Source organism: Syngnathus floridae, chromosome 18 (assembly GCF_059516105.1).
Source record: "Syngnathus floridae isolate MCC-2025c chromosome 18, RoL_Sflo_1.0, whole genome shotgun sequence".
NCBI classification, from domain to species: Eukaryota; Metazoa; Chordata; class Actinopteri; order Syngnathiformes; family Syngnathidae; genus Syngnathus; species Syngnathus floridae.
In genome coordinates, this window is record NC_142430.1 from 5138839 (window position 1) to 5158499 (window position 19661).

Here is a 19661-nt window from a genome sequence, read left to right on the forward strand (position 1 = left end):
GGCCCGTCTGAATGGGCCAAGCGGCGGCGAGATGGGAACGATTGTATCGGAATTGTGCCTGAAGATTGGGCTAGTAATTAACGTTCCTGCTAGCTGGCAGATCCAATCGTCTCGGATTGGGAGACAAGCTGCGGCCCGAGCCAGACACACACACGCACACACACTTTAGTGTTTTCACAGTGATAAAGCCTTGATCGTACCTCTTAATCCCAACGCGTGTTTGAGTGTCCAGATTTGTTAACCTTTGACCCCTACCCAACTTTATATACTAACCCTTTACCCAAACCGAAAAATGTTATCAACTCAAATAATTGTCAGATTATACTTTGAAGACTTCCTCGTAACGATGAAACGGGCCACGGTGGACGTCACATGGTAACTTTCATCTTCTTTGATGAACGAGGTTTCCAGACACCTTTGGAGGGATTTCCGCTCAAACGTCTCCCACTTTTTCCTCAGTATTCTCTCATTAACACCCCTTGTCTCGCAACTACAGAAATAGATCTCACGCTCACTTCCCCACCTGTTCTCATATATACCCCCCCCTATCTCTGCATGGCTCGCTGTTATCTCCCCCACTCAAAGTCACCCTCAACATCTCCCCCATTCTTGTGCTTTTTGATCTAAAGGTAAAAAACCGTCCTAATCTTGACAACACGAATCAAGATATAAAAGGCTATTCATAAAAATAGACACACATTTGTAGTCATCCAAAAAGGCTCTTTAATTGGTCTAAGTGATTAATTACAGGGTGAGGGCAATTGGTAATATAGATAGTATAATAGCTTTCAATCACCTCATTTAAAAATTGATTATTAAGCAATTAAAAGTGGCGCGAGGGAAGCGAGGGGAGGATGACGAGGGAATACAAAAGAGTGGAAAAGAGCGAGCGATGAAAATCCTAATAGGCAAACTGAGCACGTATATTAGTAACAAATATGCTATCTTGACACAATGTGCCAGAAACGTGAATAGAAAATTTGTGAGTGACTATAAATTCCTATTGTAAGTCGATTACATGAATGACACCGAAATAACATCTTATCAATATAACATTTTGGAATAAATATTCGAAGTATTGTGAGGCCCTTGTGTAATTTCTGTGCTGTATTGTGGCCCTACAAGGAGCACATGGTTGGAATGAATAAGACACCTCGTGCTGGTCAGTGCTGTCCGGATCGTACCACTTTCGTGTTCATGTGGACTGCATTCACGTTTTTTTTTCCGAGACTCGTATGGCACCCACCTGCAAAGTTTAGCGGCAAGCCGTTTTTGTCTACTGCTAGCAAACGAGCTAGCCTCCAAACAAACGCTATCGAAACATCTAACAATAAGCTTAAAGCTTACTGATCCACACGATTCTTCTTCTCTGACAATAATACGCTACAGTAGTACGTTGTTATAAAAATAGATAGCCGCTTTGAAGAAGTTACCTGATGTCTGTTCGCAGATGTCTCAAACTGATATCATCCTAGCATAGCGCTGCCCTGTCAAAATTTTCTCAACTCTTCACATTCTTTCATGACGCGTTTGTGTTTCTTTTTGTTTTTTGGTGACAGATGTGATCCTTTAATCCCTGTCGCTATCTCTTCACAGTTGGCGACATGACACCAGAGTTTGGATCCCATCCACAGTAAAATATGTACACCACAAACCACGAATCACAGCATGAAAATTCCGGTTATACTTCCATCACAAAGCGACACCATGGACAATTTAGTGCACAAAACGCACAAGCGAGAGGATCCCCATCTTCAGTGCATATGTTCACAATCGTTGAAGGTCTCCCCAAAAATTAGCCAACCTTCTCCACAGTGGTCAGTTGTAAATTCTCCTTGGTCTTTACGGTTCACACCTCCGACTCCAAACTGGACACCCGTTTCCAGGGTCGGAGCATACAGGGGCTCCCCGCTGCCAGGCCAACTCCTCCCTGACTGCCTTGCTTCTCCGATCCAGTCTGGGAGCTCTGATAAATCCCGTACAGGCTGTCCTGGTACAGCAAGGACCGCTGTCCCCCGCATCGCCCCCCACCGCAGGCCAGGAGCTGGCATACGGGACTAGCTACTGGGTGACTGCCTGGGGTCTGGTTGTGGTTTTGAAGGTCAAGGGGGGAGTGGTAGAGTGGTAGCCCGGGATAGGAGTTCAGGTAGTGGGCGTACTGTCTGCTGAGCAGGCTGGTGGCTCTCCGTACCATCCCCCGCCCTAAGCCGGCACCGTACCGCACCGCCTCACCGTATGTCGGGAGATGGGTGGACTGGGAATACCTCAGCCGTTGGCCTTTACGACCAGCGGGCCTCCTGTGATCCTCCCGTATGTGGAGGTACGCCTGGTTCCGCGGGAGGCACAGGTTGTTCCGGAGGTGGGCGGGGTTGTTGGCCTTTGCAGCCATGGTTGGCGTGAGGATGCACGGGAACAGGTCAGGAAGCGTGGAGGGCGACTGGCTGGAAAGAGATGATTGGGACTCGTCGAGCTGGTGGATCTGCTCGCTGCCCCATGTTGCTTTCAGGAATGAGGGGCGGCGGCGCCTACGTCTTCCCCTCAACATGAGATCCTCCGGAGGCCAGGATCTGTAGTTCTCCACCGGAGGACACGTCCCCTCCACCGAGTAGATGCTCTCCATGCTGGGGGCAGAGATGTGTTTGCACTGGAGGTTGTTGGCTTTGAGCTCGCTGAGGGTGAGCTTGTTCTTCTCGTGATCCTTGTACTTCCTTCTCTCTGTGTCACCATCCCCAGACTGGAAGCTTTTGGATCTTCGTTTCCTCTGGTGGATGCCTCCCTCCGTGTTCTGGTTTTGGACCACGGGGACAGGATGGGAGGTGTAGATATCAGGCAGCTGCAGGTCTGTGTACGAGATGAACCTCGAGTGCGGGTGGGTGTCTACATATAGTCTTCCGGTGGTCTGGTAATGGCGGGGATGCTGATGGGGGAGAGTTTCGCTGACCGCCAGGTGCGGGCTGCTGAGGCTGGACACGGGAAGCGGGCGCTCATATAGACAGGAAGTGGAATGGGTTGGGAGCGTGTAGCGCAGTGGCGTGGGCCTGCTGACGCACCTCTGCGGCGATATAGGTTGCTGCGGGAAGGACACGTGGTTCTCCATGACATACGCAAAGCCTCCAGGTACCGTCTCGGCAGCCACATGGGGGACACGGACCGGCAAGCCGCTCCCGCTGTGCCGGCTAAAGTGCTCGATGGTCTTGGTGGCATTGTCAAGGGAACTCTCAACATTGGCGGTGGAAACCAGGTCCTTAGCGGTGCGCAGCATCTTCAGCATGTTGGCTTGGGCGTAGTTGGATGTCAGGTCAGGTTTGGCTAGACCGCATGAACGGCCGTGATCTTCTACACCCTTGAAGCAACTGTAGATACCCTGAAAAGGAAAAACCGAATAAATAGCTCGTGATTGATGCTAATTGCAAACAAGCATTAATGTTTCTTTTTGTGGGCCTCACCCGACTGATGGCCAACAGGAAGTCGAGTTTGTGGGACTTGTGGAGCGAGTGACGCAGTTTCCAGTAGAGCAGATGCTCCCAGGCGAACACCAGCAGGCTGAGGCCCATGGCCACCAACAGCATGTAAAAGACACCCGCCATGTTGTCAATGTCCAGCTTGCTGCTCATCACCTCGTTCTTCTCATTCTGACAGATGCCTGAGAGCCACACTGTCTCCAGGCGCTGTGTATCACCTGGAATGGGAGAATACATTGAAAAAAAACCCATGGCTGCCACATGGGGGGTTTTATCACTTGGTTGTCCATATGCATTATCATAGCTTCATGGAAAGCATAAAAGAATATGTTTATGGATATGTGTTGAGACTTAAAGCCCTCCGTGAAGGTATGAATATTAACTCCAGCAGCTTTCATGGTTTGTTTATGATGCTGTATACAGTGTGTGTGTGTTTGTATAATGTATTGTAGATAATCGCACACGCTCCATTCCCATGGATTTCATTCTTCACGGAATGCCTGCCTCCATTCTGCAAAATGAATTGCTGAATAGAAATAGGGGTACGCCATATATTTCCTTTTAACCGAGTAGGCCCAGGATGTAAGGCAGGGGTGTCAAACTCTGGCCAGTGGGCCAAATTTGGCCCGCAATGTAATTATATTTGGCTGACCAAGACGAAATTTGTGTCAATACTAAAATTGCAAATTGTCTTCACTTTTAAAAGATGTTTCTAGATTTTTTTATTACCATTCATCTTTGTGCTTACTAGTATCTGTCATATTTTGAGACATAATCCCAACGCCTTCGTATCGGATGTCATCACAACTGGTAAATTGTCGCCGAGTTTGTCAAAAACGTTCATCTTTGATTTTTATCCAACTCTGCCATCTTGCTCATTCTCAAGTGGTAAAATTGTCCTTTGAGTTAACAACCGCACGCATTGACATTTGCCTCGAGAACACAGACAAAGCAAAGCAGGGGTCCGCGTTTTCTCTCCACGCTTGACACAATGGCGTTACGCAAGCTTTTTGATCGGTCGCCCACCGTCGCCGAGGAACTGCAACAGCGCCAGGTCGATGAGCCTCTTCCAGCGTGAGTCTTTCTGCAAGGCGATGCCGTAGCCGGTGGTGGCGAAGACTTTGCCGCTGCCGATGGTGACCAGCTTGCAACCTTCGTCCTTGCCCGCCATGTAGTTGAGCACGGCCGCGTCGTAGATGAAGGCATCCAGTTTACTGCAAACAATTCCACATTTCTTACACAGTGACCATGACGTCAATCTGTCTTTTGTACTCCAAATATAAGCCCCCCCCCCAAAAAAAGACAGCACTTTGAAATACAAATGAAGCACTAGAAGTGATTTTTTTTAATCTAAAAATATATCCAGCACATTCCTGAAATATGCGCGACTAAAAAAAAAAAGTGTCATCAAACGAAGTAGCAAGAGGGCGAGTTAAAAATAAGTCTTTTGTGCAAAAAAAAAAAAAGACCGTACCCGGTTTTGAGGCTGTCGAGTGCCTCCTCCACACCCTTTTGGTTGTACTTCATCATATGCGTGTGCATGTCGGGATAGTTGCTTCGGATGTTGCGCTCCGTGCTGCCGTTCGGGACCGTCCCGAAGCGGAAGGGGGGGTAGTGCTCGTGCGGCTTCTGGAACTGCGGGGAAACCAAGGAGACTTGATGACGGGATGAGAGGAAAGAAAAGGGACTGACGGGAGGGAGAGTGGGGGAAAAAGAATAAGGAATACGTGAGTAGTAAAAAGACACTTAAATGAGGAAAAAGGGGGGGGCGAGGACTCCGAAGAAGAATGGAGGTGAAGACGAAGGGAGGAGGGGGAACGGATGAGGCACTTCTCCCTTAAATCCAATTTAAAAAGCGTATTTTCTTCGCCGTCAAATCAGCCGCAAGATTCCACGAGCGCCAAAACGTGTCGCTTTGTTGCGCTGGCCTCGCGCATAGCTAGGAAAACTGGATAAATAAAACAAAGATGCTTTCTTATTGACTACAGGTGACATTTAGCGACGTGTTTTTCTTGAAGCGGGGGGTGAGGAATGCGAGCACACGGCGCTGGAATATTGACGGACAAACACTGTGATCAAAGTCACTTATTGATTGGTTTGAGGAAATCGTCGGAGAAGCTCTCACCTTCTTGTCGGAGAGGCCGGAGACGGTGTCGATGTACTGCTCCTGGATCATGAAGGCGGCCAGGTTGGCGGTGTACGACGCCAGGAAGATGACGGCGAAGAAGGCCCAGATCAGCACCATGATCTTGCTGGTGGTACCTTTGGGGTTCTCGATGGGTACCGAATTGTTGAACACGATGCCCCATAGCAGCCAAACCGACTTGCCGATGGTGAAGGTGGGGCCGCCCGAAGCTGCACACCAAAAATGGAGGAAACAGCATTTTCCATTACGGCACAAGCTGAGCGGGCTCCGACATCCATCTTAGCTTCGATTACCGCGCTGACGAACGCTAATTAAAAAAAACGAGAAAGTGACCTTTCGGACTTGTGCAACCGGGGACGCTCTGTCAGAAGTGCATGGCGGGATTGATTAGCTGCAGCCCGGGAAGCCGACACGGGTTCACGCATGCGGACGGAGGTTAGTTGGAACGTACTGGGTTGTTTTCTCCAAAACGTACCTTTGGCGCTCACTAGGCTGCGGTTGTACCCGACCGGACTGAAGTACTCGAACACAAACACCGTCACGGCCACCACGGTCAAGCACATAACGAACATCATGACCCACACGGCCGGACTGTACGGCTCTGCGGGAGGAAACAAGCGTCAGTGGGTATGAATCTGTTTCGCATTTTGTTGTTTGGAAGAGGACATGAGGGATTTAGTTGTAGGCTCCAGCTAGCGGCGGAATAAAAGCTTAACAGAAAGTTTTCCTGGGGAGGCGGCGGAGGCAGGCACTTTTTAAAAGTAGGCCATCCCGGGAGAAAGCGGGAGGAGCCATTAACGTCCTCACCGAGGAAGGCGGACGGGGAGACGGTGCCGTTGCTGCGGGCGACCATGACGCTGATTCCCGTTTCCACAAACGGCACAGAGAAGTCGATGATTTCCGAGCGCTCCTCGTTGATGGTGAGCGAGCCGATGGCCATGTCGGCGCGTCGGTACACAACCTGAAAACACACGTGTGACACTTACTCATTATATGTCGATCGGTAAATTGTCACATAAATAATTTTATCGCATATATGTACATGTGCATGTATAAATATAAACACATATAAAAATTCAAATTATATAAATATATCGTTTAAATTTATATGTATATATATAAGTTTAAATCATATATATAAATATAAATACATAACAATAAATATAAATATAAATAAATATAAATACATAACAATAAATATAAATATTATAACAATAAATACAAATATATAAATATACATACATATATACATATAAACATTGGGAGCAGATGCACATGCAAGGCTCCTCTCTAGAAAAACACCTGCTCGCGCCGCCTTACTCTCCCATGCAGCTGTTTGATGCGGTCCATATGCATGTGTGTGTTTGTGTGTGTGTGTGTATGGGGCAGCATGTGTGTGCGTATGCACACTGTCACACCACTGACCCACTTTAGAGTCCATCAAAGAGTCGACACTGTAGCGAGGCAGGTGTCTGTTGGGAGCCTTTCAGCGCTAATAGCGTGGAGGAAGACGACATAACGCATATATTAGAAGTTTGTTATCGATTGGTTCCAGCTCCAAAGTGTGAAAAGCTTCATTCGTCGTGCCTTAGTTTGTACTGCTGTACAATTTAAACTGCAGCAGCAGGATAAAGAAAATCTTGTCGGTCAATGTCTTGATGAATTGAAAATGTGACATCCCATTTATCATTTCATTGCAGTTTACAAAATTGGGACGCACAAGGTTTCAAATCGTGACCGTCTATTGCAGATGATGATAATACAGAGGCCTATAAAAGGTCATTTATTCGGTATTAAAACTGGTAAACGCTTTTGGATGACAAAAAGTTGTTTTGTCACTTCAAAGAATTTGAAAGTTCCCCCGAACGGCAGCTCTGCTCTCGACAGTAACTTGTGACTGCAAGCAAATTTAAAGCTACAAATGCTTGTTGTGCCTGCAGGTGAAACAACATTCAAGGAACCTGCGGCATATGTTTTTGTTTGTGGAACTTAAGGGAAAAACTTTTCTCTGTCCTTCTTTGATGCCACCTCCGCTTACCTCACCAATCATACCGTTCCAAGTGCCGCGCACCAGTTTGCCGTGCTTGCCGTTGGTGACCAGGTAGAGGTCGTAAGAGAATTTGATGGTGCGGGAAAGTTTCTTCAGGATGTCAATGCAGAAGCCCTTGCAGCACAGCTTTGTGTACGACTCAGAGTGGCCGATGATGCTGAGAAAAAATAAATAAATACAATTTATTTTAATTATTTTTTTATTTTATTATGTTGATTATTTATATTATAATAATAAATAATAATTATTTTAATTATCAAAAAAATGATAATTAAATTAAATTAAATTAAAATAAAATAAAAAATAAATTTAAAAAAATTGATTTTGAGAGGCTAAGTAAACAAATTATCTAATTTTAATTATTATTATTTTTAATTTAATTTGAATATTTTTTTTTAATTTAATAATAATAAATAAAAATTATTTTAATTTTTTAAATTTTATTTTGTTGATTATTTTATAATATAATAAATTTATTTTAGCTTGCATTTTTGTGTTTGCCAGAGTACAATCTGACTAGATGTTTATCTGATTGAATTAATTTATTTGTCATTTTATTTCTAGTTAAACCCATACATCCTTTTTTGTCCCGACTTGCTACCCATAGAGTTGTTACATAAAAAAAAAAAATATCTGGCATACTGACTGCTAAAAGGCAGAAGTTCTCCAAACAGGAGCTCAGTGCATGTCATTTGCATAAAATTGCCAAATTTAGATTCGGCTCGCGAGCTTTTTGATCAGTGAAACAAACAAGTCAGCTCGACGGCTCGCTCTTGACCTTGCAAACAAACAAAATATAATCTCATCCCGGCGTCTGGTGACACGCTTTCGGAAAGGAGCCTAGACGTCTGCATGTACCTTTCAGAGTGATTGGACTGGCGCCTGCAGGGCACCGTGTTGCGGACGCATGTGCCCGTACCAGGGTCCACGTTTTCAACTATGACGAAGGGGCGCTCCTCAAGCGTGGCCACAGTTAAGTGGCGGTCATCTGTCACATGTTCCAGAAAGTTGCCATAGCGCGGCCACACTGGGTAACGCACCTGCAGGATGCCCCGACCATAGGTGCCCACCTAGGGAGAGAGTAGGTGTGGCACAATCATCTCTGCCCCTCTGATAGGAACATTAACCTGATCAGTATGTCAGATTTCTTAAAATTTTGGTTCAGGTAGAATATGCGGGGCAAAATAATCAAAGTTGAATTGTAAAATTCATGATGAAAAGGAGGAAATGGCACATACATGTCCATATATACACACATATTTGTCTAGCTAGTCTGGTGGCAGTGATGAATGAGGTTGCCTCCAAAGCGGAAATAAATGATTTTTTTTTTTTTTTACGTCGAGAGCATTTCAGTACACCCATCAAATAATTACAAAAAACGAGGAAATTCTTAGTTAGCATTAGGCTAACATTAGCCCGTCATCTTCCAAGCAGACAAACAAAACAATGTTGTTTTGCACTCATTTCCGCTCCTTTTTTTTTTGTGACTTTTTGCCAGATGAATAATATGTTAAAGTAACATAATGCACATTAGCGAAACCAACCATCTGCGGCGATAATGTCTCGTCAGGAAGTTGCGAGATTTACGAGGAGGGGGGGAACAAATTTCCGCCTCACCCGTACCTTATCCCACACCCGTTCTCTATCCAGGGCGATGACAACCATAGAAGGGTTGGAGAGGAAGCCTCTGCTGTTGAATGACAGGTCCCTCCTTTCCCAGGTTACATTCAGCATGTGCCTGCAAAAAAAAGTCATCCTTATTTCCAATCAAGAAAATTCTTACCATATCACAAGAGAGAAATTTGCATATTCATTTGTACGCCTGCAATCATCACTTTCTAATTAAACCTGCAGCTTCCCCAGGAGGCTTCAATCTAATGCCGGGTAAGTCATTAGGGGATAATAGGAGGCCGGTAGTGTTGTTCCGACTGAGGCCATTTCTGCTGTTTGTTATACGGCGTACGTACCATGCGATACGGCCATGACAGATTGGCTTCTGAATAATAAATCAAGGTTAATTTGCATGTTTGGCCACAGGCAAGAGGGACAGAATGACTCATGAGTCAAGGGTTAAAAAAACACACATAAAGATGATTAATGAGTTAGGGAAAGAAAAAGGGTAGCAATTAAATCTGGTTTGGTTAAGTTGGGTCGTAACATTTTCCAATGATGAAGGTGTTTTGCAAGTACAATATTGTTTTGAGTTACTCGGGACAGGGAATCTAAAAATAACCTTAGGCGATGAGCCATACGCTGCTTCACCGAGTCTCAAGACATGAAGAACTTTGCAGACTTGGAAAGTAGCTGTCAAAATGGTTGAGCGGGGGAATTGCAATGCGTACCTGAAAAGCGTGTTGTTGCCCGAGTGCTTTGCAAGTTTGCTGCAGTCGCCGTGTCCTTCGGGGATGAAGCCGTGCTGCTTCTTGAAGCTCTCGGCGCCTTTGGCCACGATGGCGACGCCTTCGCGTACCCGCTGCCGCAAGCTCTTGCGCCACTGCTCCGTGATGACGCCGATGACGCCCACGGGGAAAATGGCAGGCGGCGACACCTCGGGGTTGCCCACAGCTGAGCTGGGCAGGATCCAGATGTAGCCCGGCCCCACCAGACCCACCTCAAAGGCTTGGCGGAAAAGGAAATGCGCCTCCTCAAAGGAGCAGTACACCAGAAGGACCTGCGAGTCCACCTGACGATAACACATGCTTCAAGTTAGCAAAGAAACTGTAGGATCAGTTTTAATATGTATATTAAATATTGGACCTGTTGCAGAATGCGCCGGGTCCTCATGTCGTTGGCCCCGACGGACATCTCCATGGTCAGGACGTCCTGGAGATCCCACATAAAGTAGGACGTATCCGTGTAGGCCTGAACGATGTCCACGAAGGTGTCGTATCCTGGCAGCAAGCTTGTGATGATTGCAAACTCGCCCCAGTCGTACTCCTCCATAATCTAAAATTGAAAGTGACACTCAATCAAGTACCAGTAATCAAAATGATTCCTTTCCAAACCTCAAATGATTTTTCTGGTGGACAAAAAACTTGAGCAACATACCTTGAACATGCAGAGGACCTGCTGCTCCAGAGACGCTCCCATCTGCAGGAATGACGAACCTTCCGACTGGCATAGTGACACAAAAGTATGCTAATTAATGACAAACTTAAAAGATTTAAAAACATAATAATTTGGTACACGATTTAAGATTTTATTTTGAATTCACTACATTTTGAATGTCTCTACTGTGTGCTCTTTCGTCATATTTATATTTGAAAAATTTAAATAAACATAATGATTTGGTACACAATTTAAGATTTTATTTTGAATTGACTACATTTTGAATGTCTCTACTATGTGCTCTTTCATCATATTTATATTTGAAAAATTTAAATCAACAAATGCATAAAAAAGCTCTTTTCTAATAAAGCAATAACATTTTTTTAAACATGACATTTAAATTGAACAAAAACATCAAATGGTCCTTCTTGCACACGTCTTTTTGTAGGAACTCTCGCGGAACACAATGACGTTTGACATTTTATGTATGCTCATTAAGTTTCTGTGTTTGCTCTCAAGTGTGTGAACCAGCTGTTCCCTTTCTGTCACGACGTTGCATGTGTGTTAGCATTCGTTAGCATATCATCTGTACGCGTGTGTGTGTGTTAGCATACATTACCATATCTACTCATACAAGATAGGATGTGATCTTTCGAACTGACATAGGGACTGATTTTGTTACATTTGTGTCATCCGATGTTACATAATGAGGTACATAAGCATAAAAAAAATACATTCTGATATGTTTTGTCATATTTGGGAGATTTGAAGGAGCCTGTGATGTAAGCAGGTGCAAGAAAGACAGCTGTTAAAGCAAAATATTCACTGGTTTGATAGCTCCTGCAAGAAGGCACCGGAATGAAGTACAGTATTTATTTTAAGAGCGGCACTACAGGCGCTACATCGACATCACGTCTTCTCGCACATGTTCGCCGATAAAAAGTAGTGAGGGCGGGAACACGTAGTGTTAAACTGTCAAAGTGCCTTTTGGGATCTGACTCTCCGGGCCTCGTCTCCGAGGGCGTAGAGCTGTCATCCCCCCCCATCCCCCCCTACTCTTGAGAGCTGTGAGCCTGAGGAATCGCAAAAGAGTATCACAGCCAGACTCGCCGTCATTCAATTTAATCTCAGTCTGGGGTTGCTCGGGCTTCGCCCCAGGAGGGTGCGGTGCCGCCGCGACATGGAGCCAGGCCTTAAAAATAGCGCACAAGCAAGTCCGCCTATCACTGGAAAAAAAAAAAATCACAATGGGGATTTAGTTCTTGATAGTGACGAGGTGCATCACTTTAAGAAGTAGCGTTAACCTCCAAATAGGATGTCACCTTAAACTTAACTCAACGAACGAGCTCACTGTAAAAACTCCGCCATACAATATCCAATTGGCAAAACACAAACAAAAAAGCAAAACATGACACCTTGTGGTCCACTTTCTGTCGCCATGACCTTGGCGTGGTCACGAATACGTAATTAGCAATCCTACGGGAGCGTATGCTAACATAGCAGCGCACCTGCGCCGTGTCGCAAACAAAACGAATAAAACGACTCAAGCCCGTGATTGATGTTTGCAGCCAAGAGACTTTTACACGTAGAAGCATTTGTCACAATTTGAGGCCACCGGCACGTTTGCTGCACTCTTGGACCAGAAGTGGCCCAATAAGTCTCACCGGATCACACCGCCGTTTCTTTTTTCGGATCTATTCATGTATTTTTAACGGGACAGTTTGACCCGCTTTCTCCGTTTGTTTTTCTGATCGCTCACTTCTGGCCTCTTCCGAAAAGGAGGTCAACCAACCCTGAAGCCCAGCGGTATTCCAATCGTGGAAGAGTTTTTTTTTTTTTTTTCTCGCCAGGAATGAAACTTAATTAATACCAGTTCGCCTTCAAGTCGTTGGCTTGATAATTTATTAGGAGCGGTGAAACTAGCATGGGGCCAGATGTGACACGGAACTTTAACCCAGGGTTGACCCTCTGATTTTAAACTTAACTAACTTTATATACAGCTCTTAAATTGAACCTATTCGACTGCTCAGGCATGTCTAGTAAATCTTCAAGTCGCAAATGGAAATGACGCATCTGAATGCATTCCATACACACAAAGGCCATAACCCGCTCTCATAGGACTTCCTCCCCCGCCTTCCGTCTTTGTTGTTAAGCGACCCAGTTGGGTGTGTATGGGGGGGCGGATGGAAGAGCCGGGGCGAGGCTGCCGCTTCTTCTTCCGACACCATCAAAGACGTTCGTCATAGCGGGTATTGATAATCAACTGCCATTGAGGCGAGAAGAATCAGCCTCTCCACCTGCACTATTGTGTCTGACAGTCTTTTTTTCCCATTCGGTGCTAAAAAAGACATTTTAATACTGAATAGATGCTAAAAAGTGGGTATGCAAATAAGGGATGGGGAGGGGGGGCGTTTTGGGGTGACGGATAAGATCAACGAGGGAGCCAAAGCCTCCTGAAGCGTCTCATTAAGGCTTTTAATGGTGTCCTGCAGCTCGGGGGTGAGCAGACGCTTCCTTAATTGAATTCAACACTTGAGAGGCATTTACATGTGGGCAAGAAAAGAATTACGTAAGGGGGGAGCTCGGTGGTACGTACGCCGTTAAATAAATAAATTTCATACGATAGAGATCTAGAGAATATTAAATGCCATGTATGGTAAATATCATATGAGCTAATCAAGAGCATTATTCCTGGGTGGATTTAGAGCCCTACTCTTAAAACCCTAATCGTAATTTGAAACCTAACAAGCAAGGGCTCCAAGACTGGCGACTCCTTCTCCCACTGTATGCTATTATTGTGTGCGTGAGTGTTGATGCGCGTCTACATGTGAGAGCGAATGCTAAAAATACAAGGTGTTGATAACGGCGCTTACACAAAGAAATGAAGATGTGTGAAGAGATGAAGACTTTTGTTCCCCCCCTAAAAGCTGAGCAAGAACAATAAAAGATTTGAACGTTATGTCAGATTTCTCTTCTTCATCCGCTTTAAAAACCATCTCATGCTCGAAGAAGGTTCCTTCGTTAATTTTCCCCTCCCAGCATCTCCTCCTCCTTCTTCAAGATGAAAGAAGCTGAATGAGGTCAAAGGCTGCCATCAAATTATTCAAATATTTCAATACCTTATAGGGGATGACCACCGCCGATCCGCCGCTGATGCCCACGATAGGCAGAGCCGTCTGGGTTGACAGGAAGTCCAGGATTTGCGCCACCTCGGTCACCTGAAGACCACCCCGAATGATGTCAATGAATCTCGGCCGTGTATCAACGCCCTCAATGCCACTATCCTCCATAAAAATGGCTTTCCTCGGCTGATTGATGACAGCGCGGCAATAAAAGGCAGCGAACGGCGACGGTTTCGTATTTCAGTAAAACAGATGGTAAGAAGGACGCTTGAGGGTTTTCATTTCACAACATTGACTCTCACCTGTGTCGTGGCACCTGACCCAACATCGTCTTCAAACACAACGCCGTGCAGCTTCTCCGTCGCCATGGTATCGCAAAGGCGGGTGAGCAGGTCGCGCGGATTGGTGTCGTTCACCAGCACCGTCACGGGGCTCACCACCACGGGCAGGTCCACAAAGTTCTCGCCGCTCAGCCGGCCTCGCACCTCGCTCTGATAACTGGAGCCGCTGAACACCACCGCCACGTTGATGGACGAGTGCAAGAGGAGAGGCCGACCGTGTAGGGGTCCCGGGGATGCGATGAGGAGAAGGAGAAAAAGTAGGGACCAGGGAGAAGGTGTGAACTTTCTCCTTGGAGTGGCCATGTTGGCACCCTACTTCCTGTGTAGACAGGACAGAACATTCTCAACTTCAAAAAATAATAACTTCATATATCACCCAAACGAGTACTGATACCTGAAGTACAGTAACAAAATATGTATTGTTCATACCCGGTAAATGTTTCAGCGTGTGTTGGTGCATGTAATCCGCCTTAATCCTGCCCCTGGTGTCATGGTGGTAATCATGATTCCATCGCTACACGTCTACCCGAGTGACAGACGAGCCGAGCGGCGGGTCGTCAATCCTCCATCGGTACGTGCCGCGTGACACCATTGATAGCATTAAGCTAGCTGGCTTTTGTTGGGCGTAATAATATATACCGTAATTTTCAGACTATAAACCACATCGCACCAGCTAAAACTCGTGATTCCGGGTTCAAAATTTGCGAAAAAAGTTGCGGCTTATAGTCCGAAATTTACGGTAGTTTGTTTTCATGTGTGTCAGAGCACTTATAATAATTTTTTGTCCGAAGTCTGAAATCAGTACGGGCTTTATAATTCTCTGAAGCATCTGCCGAATCGTCCTTTTGATGCTAAGTTCAGGTGCAGCAGACATTCGGCCCAGCTGAGCCATTCAGTGATGTTCAATGGTTAATTTATTCAGGATCACGTGTTCATATTACTCTACGGGTTTGCCAACCTACAGCGACGATACAACACCGTGCAAATCAACTGTCAAAACATCCAAATGTAAAACGGTTACTTAAGAATCCGAAGACGATTTCTCCCGGACCTTTGACTTGACACTCGCTATGCAGGACAGGGCGGCTAATTAAATATTCAGAAGGTCAACGTTGGGTCGCGGACAGGCCAATCGAGTGGTGCGTTCCTCATGAATGTTAACGATACCGACCGAGCTGACATGAAAGGACTCCCGGGGAAAGAATGGCTAGCGGAACAAATCAACCTTAACGAGCCCCCGGCTAAACGTTTAAGGTCGATAGTGTTACGTTCTCACCTTGCTTGTTATACAGACGTACATGGGACAAGTTATCGTCGTTCTCGTTCAGGAAGTGACCCGTCTTTATCTACTAATTGACACACTTGGCAGTTTAGCTCTGACCTTTTGTTAGCTTGCCACCAACCTTGGTAGCAAAAAGTGAACCGTGCAGAGCAGTGGTTTGAACATCTGCCTCGCTGGTGTTCAAAACCTGAATGGAAATAAATCGTAATGCTCCTGGTGGCTACTGGTCACGTGACACCATCAACATTTGCATGCTCTTGAATCGAAAGTCTTTTGAAGATCTTTCCTTCACGGATCAATAGCTTTGCTAGAACGCAGCTCTTTAATATTGTGCAGGTGGGCCATAACCAATAAAGACTTGGGCGTCTTTGATAGGCCACCGAAGTGTCTGAAACGTCCGTGGCCATCAGAGACCTCTGGGATAATTAACAACACATGCCCCGCTTTGATTCAAAGCAACAGCCGAGCGGGTTAAGCGCGTCCTCGCTACTCTTGGCGGGCTATCAATCATTCATCTTAATAAGGTTTTGATGCTCGCGGTCTTTGAGGTGCACGGCGCGAAAACAAAGCGGCGGTTATTAGCTGCCGAGATCAGCGCTGAGGGGTCACGCTTTGGAAAGATGGAAGAGGAAGGCGCCTTTTGTTTTGGTTTTGTTTTGCGCTCGATATAATTTGGATGCTGCTTCTTTTGTCGGTTATCTAATTTGATTTAATTGGTCTGAAAAATGATTTCCTACACAAATAATATATCTTCTGGCTTTTTTCTAGGTCAGCGATGGCAACTGAACGCTAGATGGCAGAAATTATAATAATCTGAGATTTTAGGAAATCGGATTAATGACGTTACCATTCCTTTCAATGGGGAACTTTTCTTTGAGATACAAACGTTTTGTGTTTTCAGCGTCAGCACGGAATATCGTAGGCAGCATTCCCGGTATCTGCTCATAACAACTGCTCTTTTTTTCCGTGTGGGATGAATTACAAGTCCTGCCTCGGTATTTGGCAGTTTAATAAGAATAAGCAAATAAATGCCGACTGGGGGAGGCGAGGGGATAGAGTGTTCCTTTAACAGTTTAATCTCTGCTAGATGATGCAGATTACAGCTGCGTGTGTGCGTATGCGTGCTTGTCAAAGGCCTTCGATGGATAAGCGGAACGGTAACAGAGAGATTGCGACATACAAAGGATATTGTGTTTAATCTGGTGCAAACAAAGCACGAGTTGACCTTTATTTAAATCTAAAAATGCTTGAAAAGACATTAAGCTATTTTGGTTAGGGGCGGCTATTTTATGATATATTTAAAAGGAGACAAACTTTGAAGCATTTTTGTAATTCACCTCCACCAAGTCTACGTGGCCTTTCCAGCCGATGTGGTGACAACCTGTTGGAGGGAAATGCCAGCAGACGTGTTCGGTAAGCGCCTGGCGGGGATACACACACACCGCACGCCGCCGCGCTACACAGCAGTCAAGTCGTTTACGCGCTAAGCTGCGATGGGATGGAGTCCTCATGCTGAGTCCCCGGAGGGTAGGCAGAGGAATGAGCAGAGAGGATCTACTTGACGGGATGAGGGCCACCATCACCATCGTCACCAGAGATATGGTTTGCGAACTGTACCTTGGTAGAAAAATGGTAGAACTTCACCATGTCTTTCCATACGGTGAGATGAACCGTGACGATAGTCATTGAGGTTAATGTTCAAATTGGCCTCCCAGTTTCGTCAGTAATGTCCTAAGGGAGTTCTGGTAATGGGAAGTACGGAGAGGTTGACATATCTCCTTCCTAAATTGGCTCGAACCGCTTAACGACTAGGGAGATGAAAGAGGGACTCACGTATGCATCTATGAATTCATATGCATACTACAATATTCCACTCAGTGACGGCAGCTGGAGAAATATTATTATTCCATGACAGTCACAATGTTCCATGGAAGTATACAAATGAAAAATTATTTTCCATTTAAGGATCCATTGTTAAAATTCAAGACAGTTGACCAGGTATTATGATGAATGAATATCCTTTGAATAAATTGATGACAACCCACTGGTTAGCAATAGCGGCTAATAGCGTCTAAATTGCCTCAAAATTTGAATATGCACGACACACGTCTGCTGCCATACGCATTTATCACAATTAGGATTTAAGGGGCTGCCGCGGTATAAACCCCCCCACACCCTTCTCTGCATGGGGTGGGGGTGCCGCCCGTAAGCATTTGACAGCTTTACAGGAAATCGTTGGCGGATGCGCAAGATGAGTGACTTTGAGGGGACAATTGGTTTTCTGACACTCAAAAGAAAATTGACAGTAAGAGTACAGCTGTCATAGTTAGACATATAAATCTCACGGGGATATATGTAAATATTGCAAATTGTGGTGTTGAAATTAATGGTAGCTGTAAGACATGAAAGTGGATATATATTTCAATGAGAATATATATTTGATCATTCCACCCTTGAAGTCTGAATAGTAGGAATGACAAATTTGGTAGGCAAAACAAAAAAGTCACAGGTAGTCAGCTATTTTGGATTGAAGAGGGCCATTTTGGGTCATTCTGGACAGCTCGACAAACCAAACTGAACTTTCAGCACTAAACTATGTGAAAAATGATATTGACATGTTAGCTCCACTCAGATGTTCTTTCCAAAGATTAAAAGATTGTTCTTGGCCCAATGCTTACACTGTGTATGAATGTGTGTGTGTGCTCACCTGGGCTTCGTGCAGCCATCCAGCACTAACCCCCACCACGCCATCCCAGGCATCGATCCCTTCCCAGACGGTGCGACGTTGGATCTCGCCGTAGCTATCAAACTTCAGCGTCCTTGTAAGTGTGTGTGGTCACTTGCTATGTGCTATCGGGGTCCGCAGGATGCAGAAAGGAAATCAGCTTGTGTGTATCCCAAGTTGAGGAAAGGTACGGCAGGAGATAGAATACAGCTAGGAAGCCTCCAAGTTAACAACTTCCTTGCTTTCCTTCCATCTCAGCTCTCCCCCAGCTGCAAATAAGCTCCATGGGGTTTGGGTCTAGGAAAAAGTTTTCCATCTTGTACTCCGCAGGGACAAAAGCAAAGCTGGTCCTGATGATGGAGTGAAAAGTGCAGGGTACTAGCAGGTCTTCATCCTGTTGATTTCTTCTTTTTTTTATTATTATTTGGGGAGGGTTGGAGAGTTTTGCTTACGCCATAATACCGCCCGCTTCACCTTTTCATTTTGTCTCGGTGTGCTTCGTCAGAGGAGGGGGCTTCATGTGAGTTGGGATAATAATAGTGTGAGGATTTATCCCGCTCGCTCCTCCTCCTCTCCCTCCTCCCTCCGCCACCACTCACTACACTCCGCATTTCCTCAGTAATATTCACCTCTTCTCATCATTTCAACACGTCCCAAGTTTTTTTTTTTCGCCCTGCTCAATCACGTTTGTTTCCTGTGCCATCAACAGGTCTGAAACCAATGCCATTAATAGGAATGTGCCCACTGCACCCCAACACAGACATATACGTATGTACAAAAATACACATATAAATAAATAACTATATATATATATATATATATATATATTCAGTGGTTGTTAACCTGGGTTCGGTGAGTCGGTCTCAGGGGTTCGGCAGAGCCTCCACTATGAAGGTCTGAACACACCTGATTTATCGTGTAAATTCGTGATAACGCATATCTGAACAGCTCTCGCAAAGACACACTGATTTGCAAGTATGTAATTTGTTGTGAGTTCATGCATTGTGTTGGTTTTGTTCTTTGAACAAGGTGATGATCATGCACGGGTCATTTTGTGCACCAGTAAAAAACATTTATGTCTTGAATTTGAATTTATTATTTTTTTCGCTAAAGAGGGGTTCGGTGAATGCGCATTTAAAACTGGTGGGGTTCGGTACCTCCAACAAGGTTAAGAACCACTGAGATATATATATACATATATATATATATATATATATATATATATATATATATATATATATATATATATATATATATATATATAAATATATATATATATATATATATATACACACTTATTTATTTATTTATATATATATATAAAAATAAATAAGTGTGTATATATATATATATTTATATATATATATTTTATATATATATATATATATATATATATACACACACACACACATACTGGATGAGCATACACACACAATCGTGGCAATGGGGGGAAAATTCAAGTGTGTCTTCTTCACAGTTAGACGTC

The 19661-nt window shown here is 44.8% G+C and overlaps 1 protein-coding gene across 1 annotated transcript; it reads right to left on the reverse strand.

The window, feature by feature from the left end:
• Positions 1 to 721: 721 nt before the first annotated feature.
• On the reverse strand, positions 722 to 18641 carry LOC148382433 (glutamate receptor ionotropic, NMDA 2C-like). Its single transcript, XM_088359737.1, has 16 exons — positions 18158 to 18641; positions 14130 to 14487; positions 13825 to 13923; positions 10706 to 10771; positions 10415 to 10603; positions 10000 to 10340; positions 9281 to 9395; positions 8516 to 8727; positions 7646 to 7814; positions 6415 to 6568; positions 6083 to 6208; positions 5587 to 5816; positions 4936 to 5096; positions 4488 to 4675; positions 3447 to 3679; positions 722 to 3364 (listed from the first exon to the last, which is right to left on the reverse strand). The coding sequence occupies exons 2-16, from the start codon at positions 14469 to 14471 to the stop codon at positions 1850 to 1852; spliced, it is 4140 nt and encodes a 1379-aa protein (XP_088215863.1). The 5' UTR covers positions 14472 to 14487; positions 18158 to 18641; the 3' UTR covers positions 722 to 1849.
• Positions 18642 to 19661: the final 1020 nt, after the last annotated feature.

Coding starts and splice junctions, on each gene's coding strand:
- LOC148382433 (XM_088359737.1), bottom strand. CDS start 14,471: ATGGCCACTCCAAGGAGAAAGTTCACACCTTCTCCCTGGTCCCTACTT. Junction 5,817..6,082: donor CAGCCTAGTGAGCGCCAAAG/GTACGTTTTGGA, acceptor TTTGGTGTGCAG/CTTCGGGCGGCCCCACCTTC. Junction 3,680..4,487: donor GTTGCAGTTCCTCGGCGACG/GTGGGCGACCGA, acceptor CTCCCATTCCAG/GTGATACACAGCGCCTGGAG.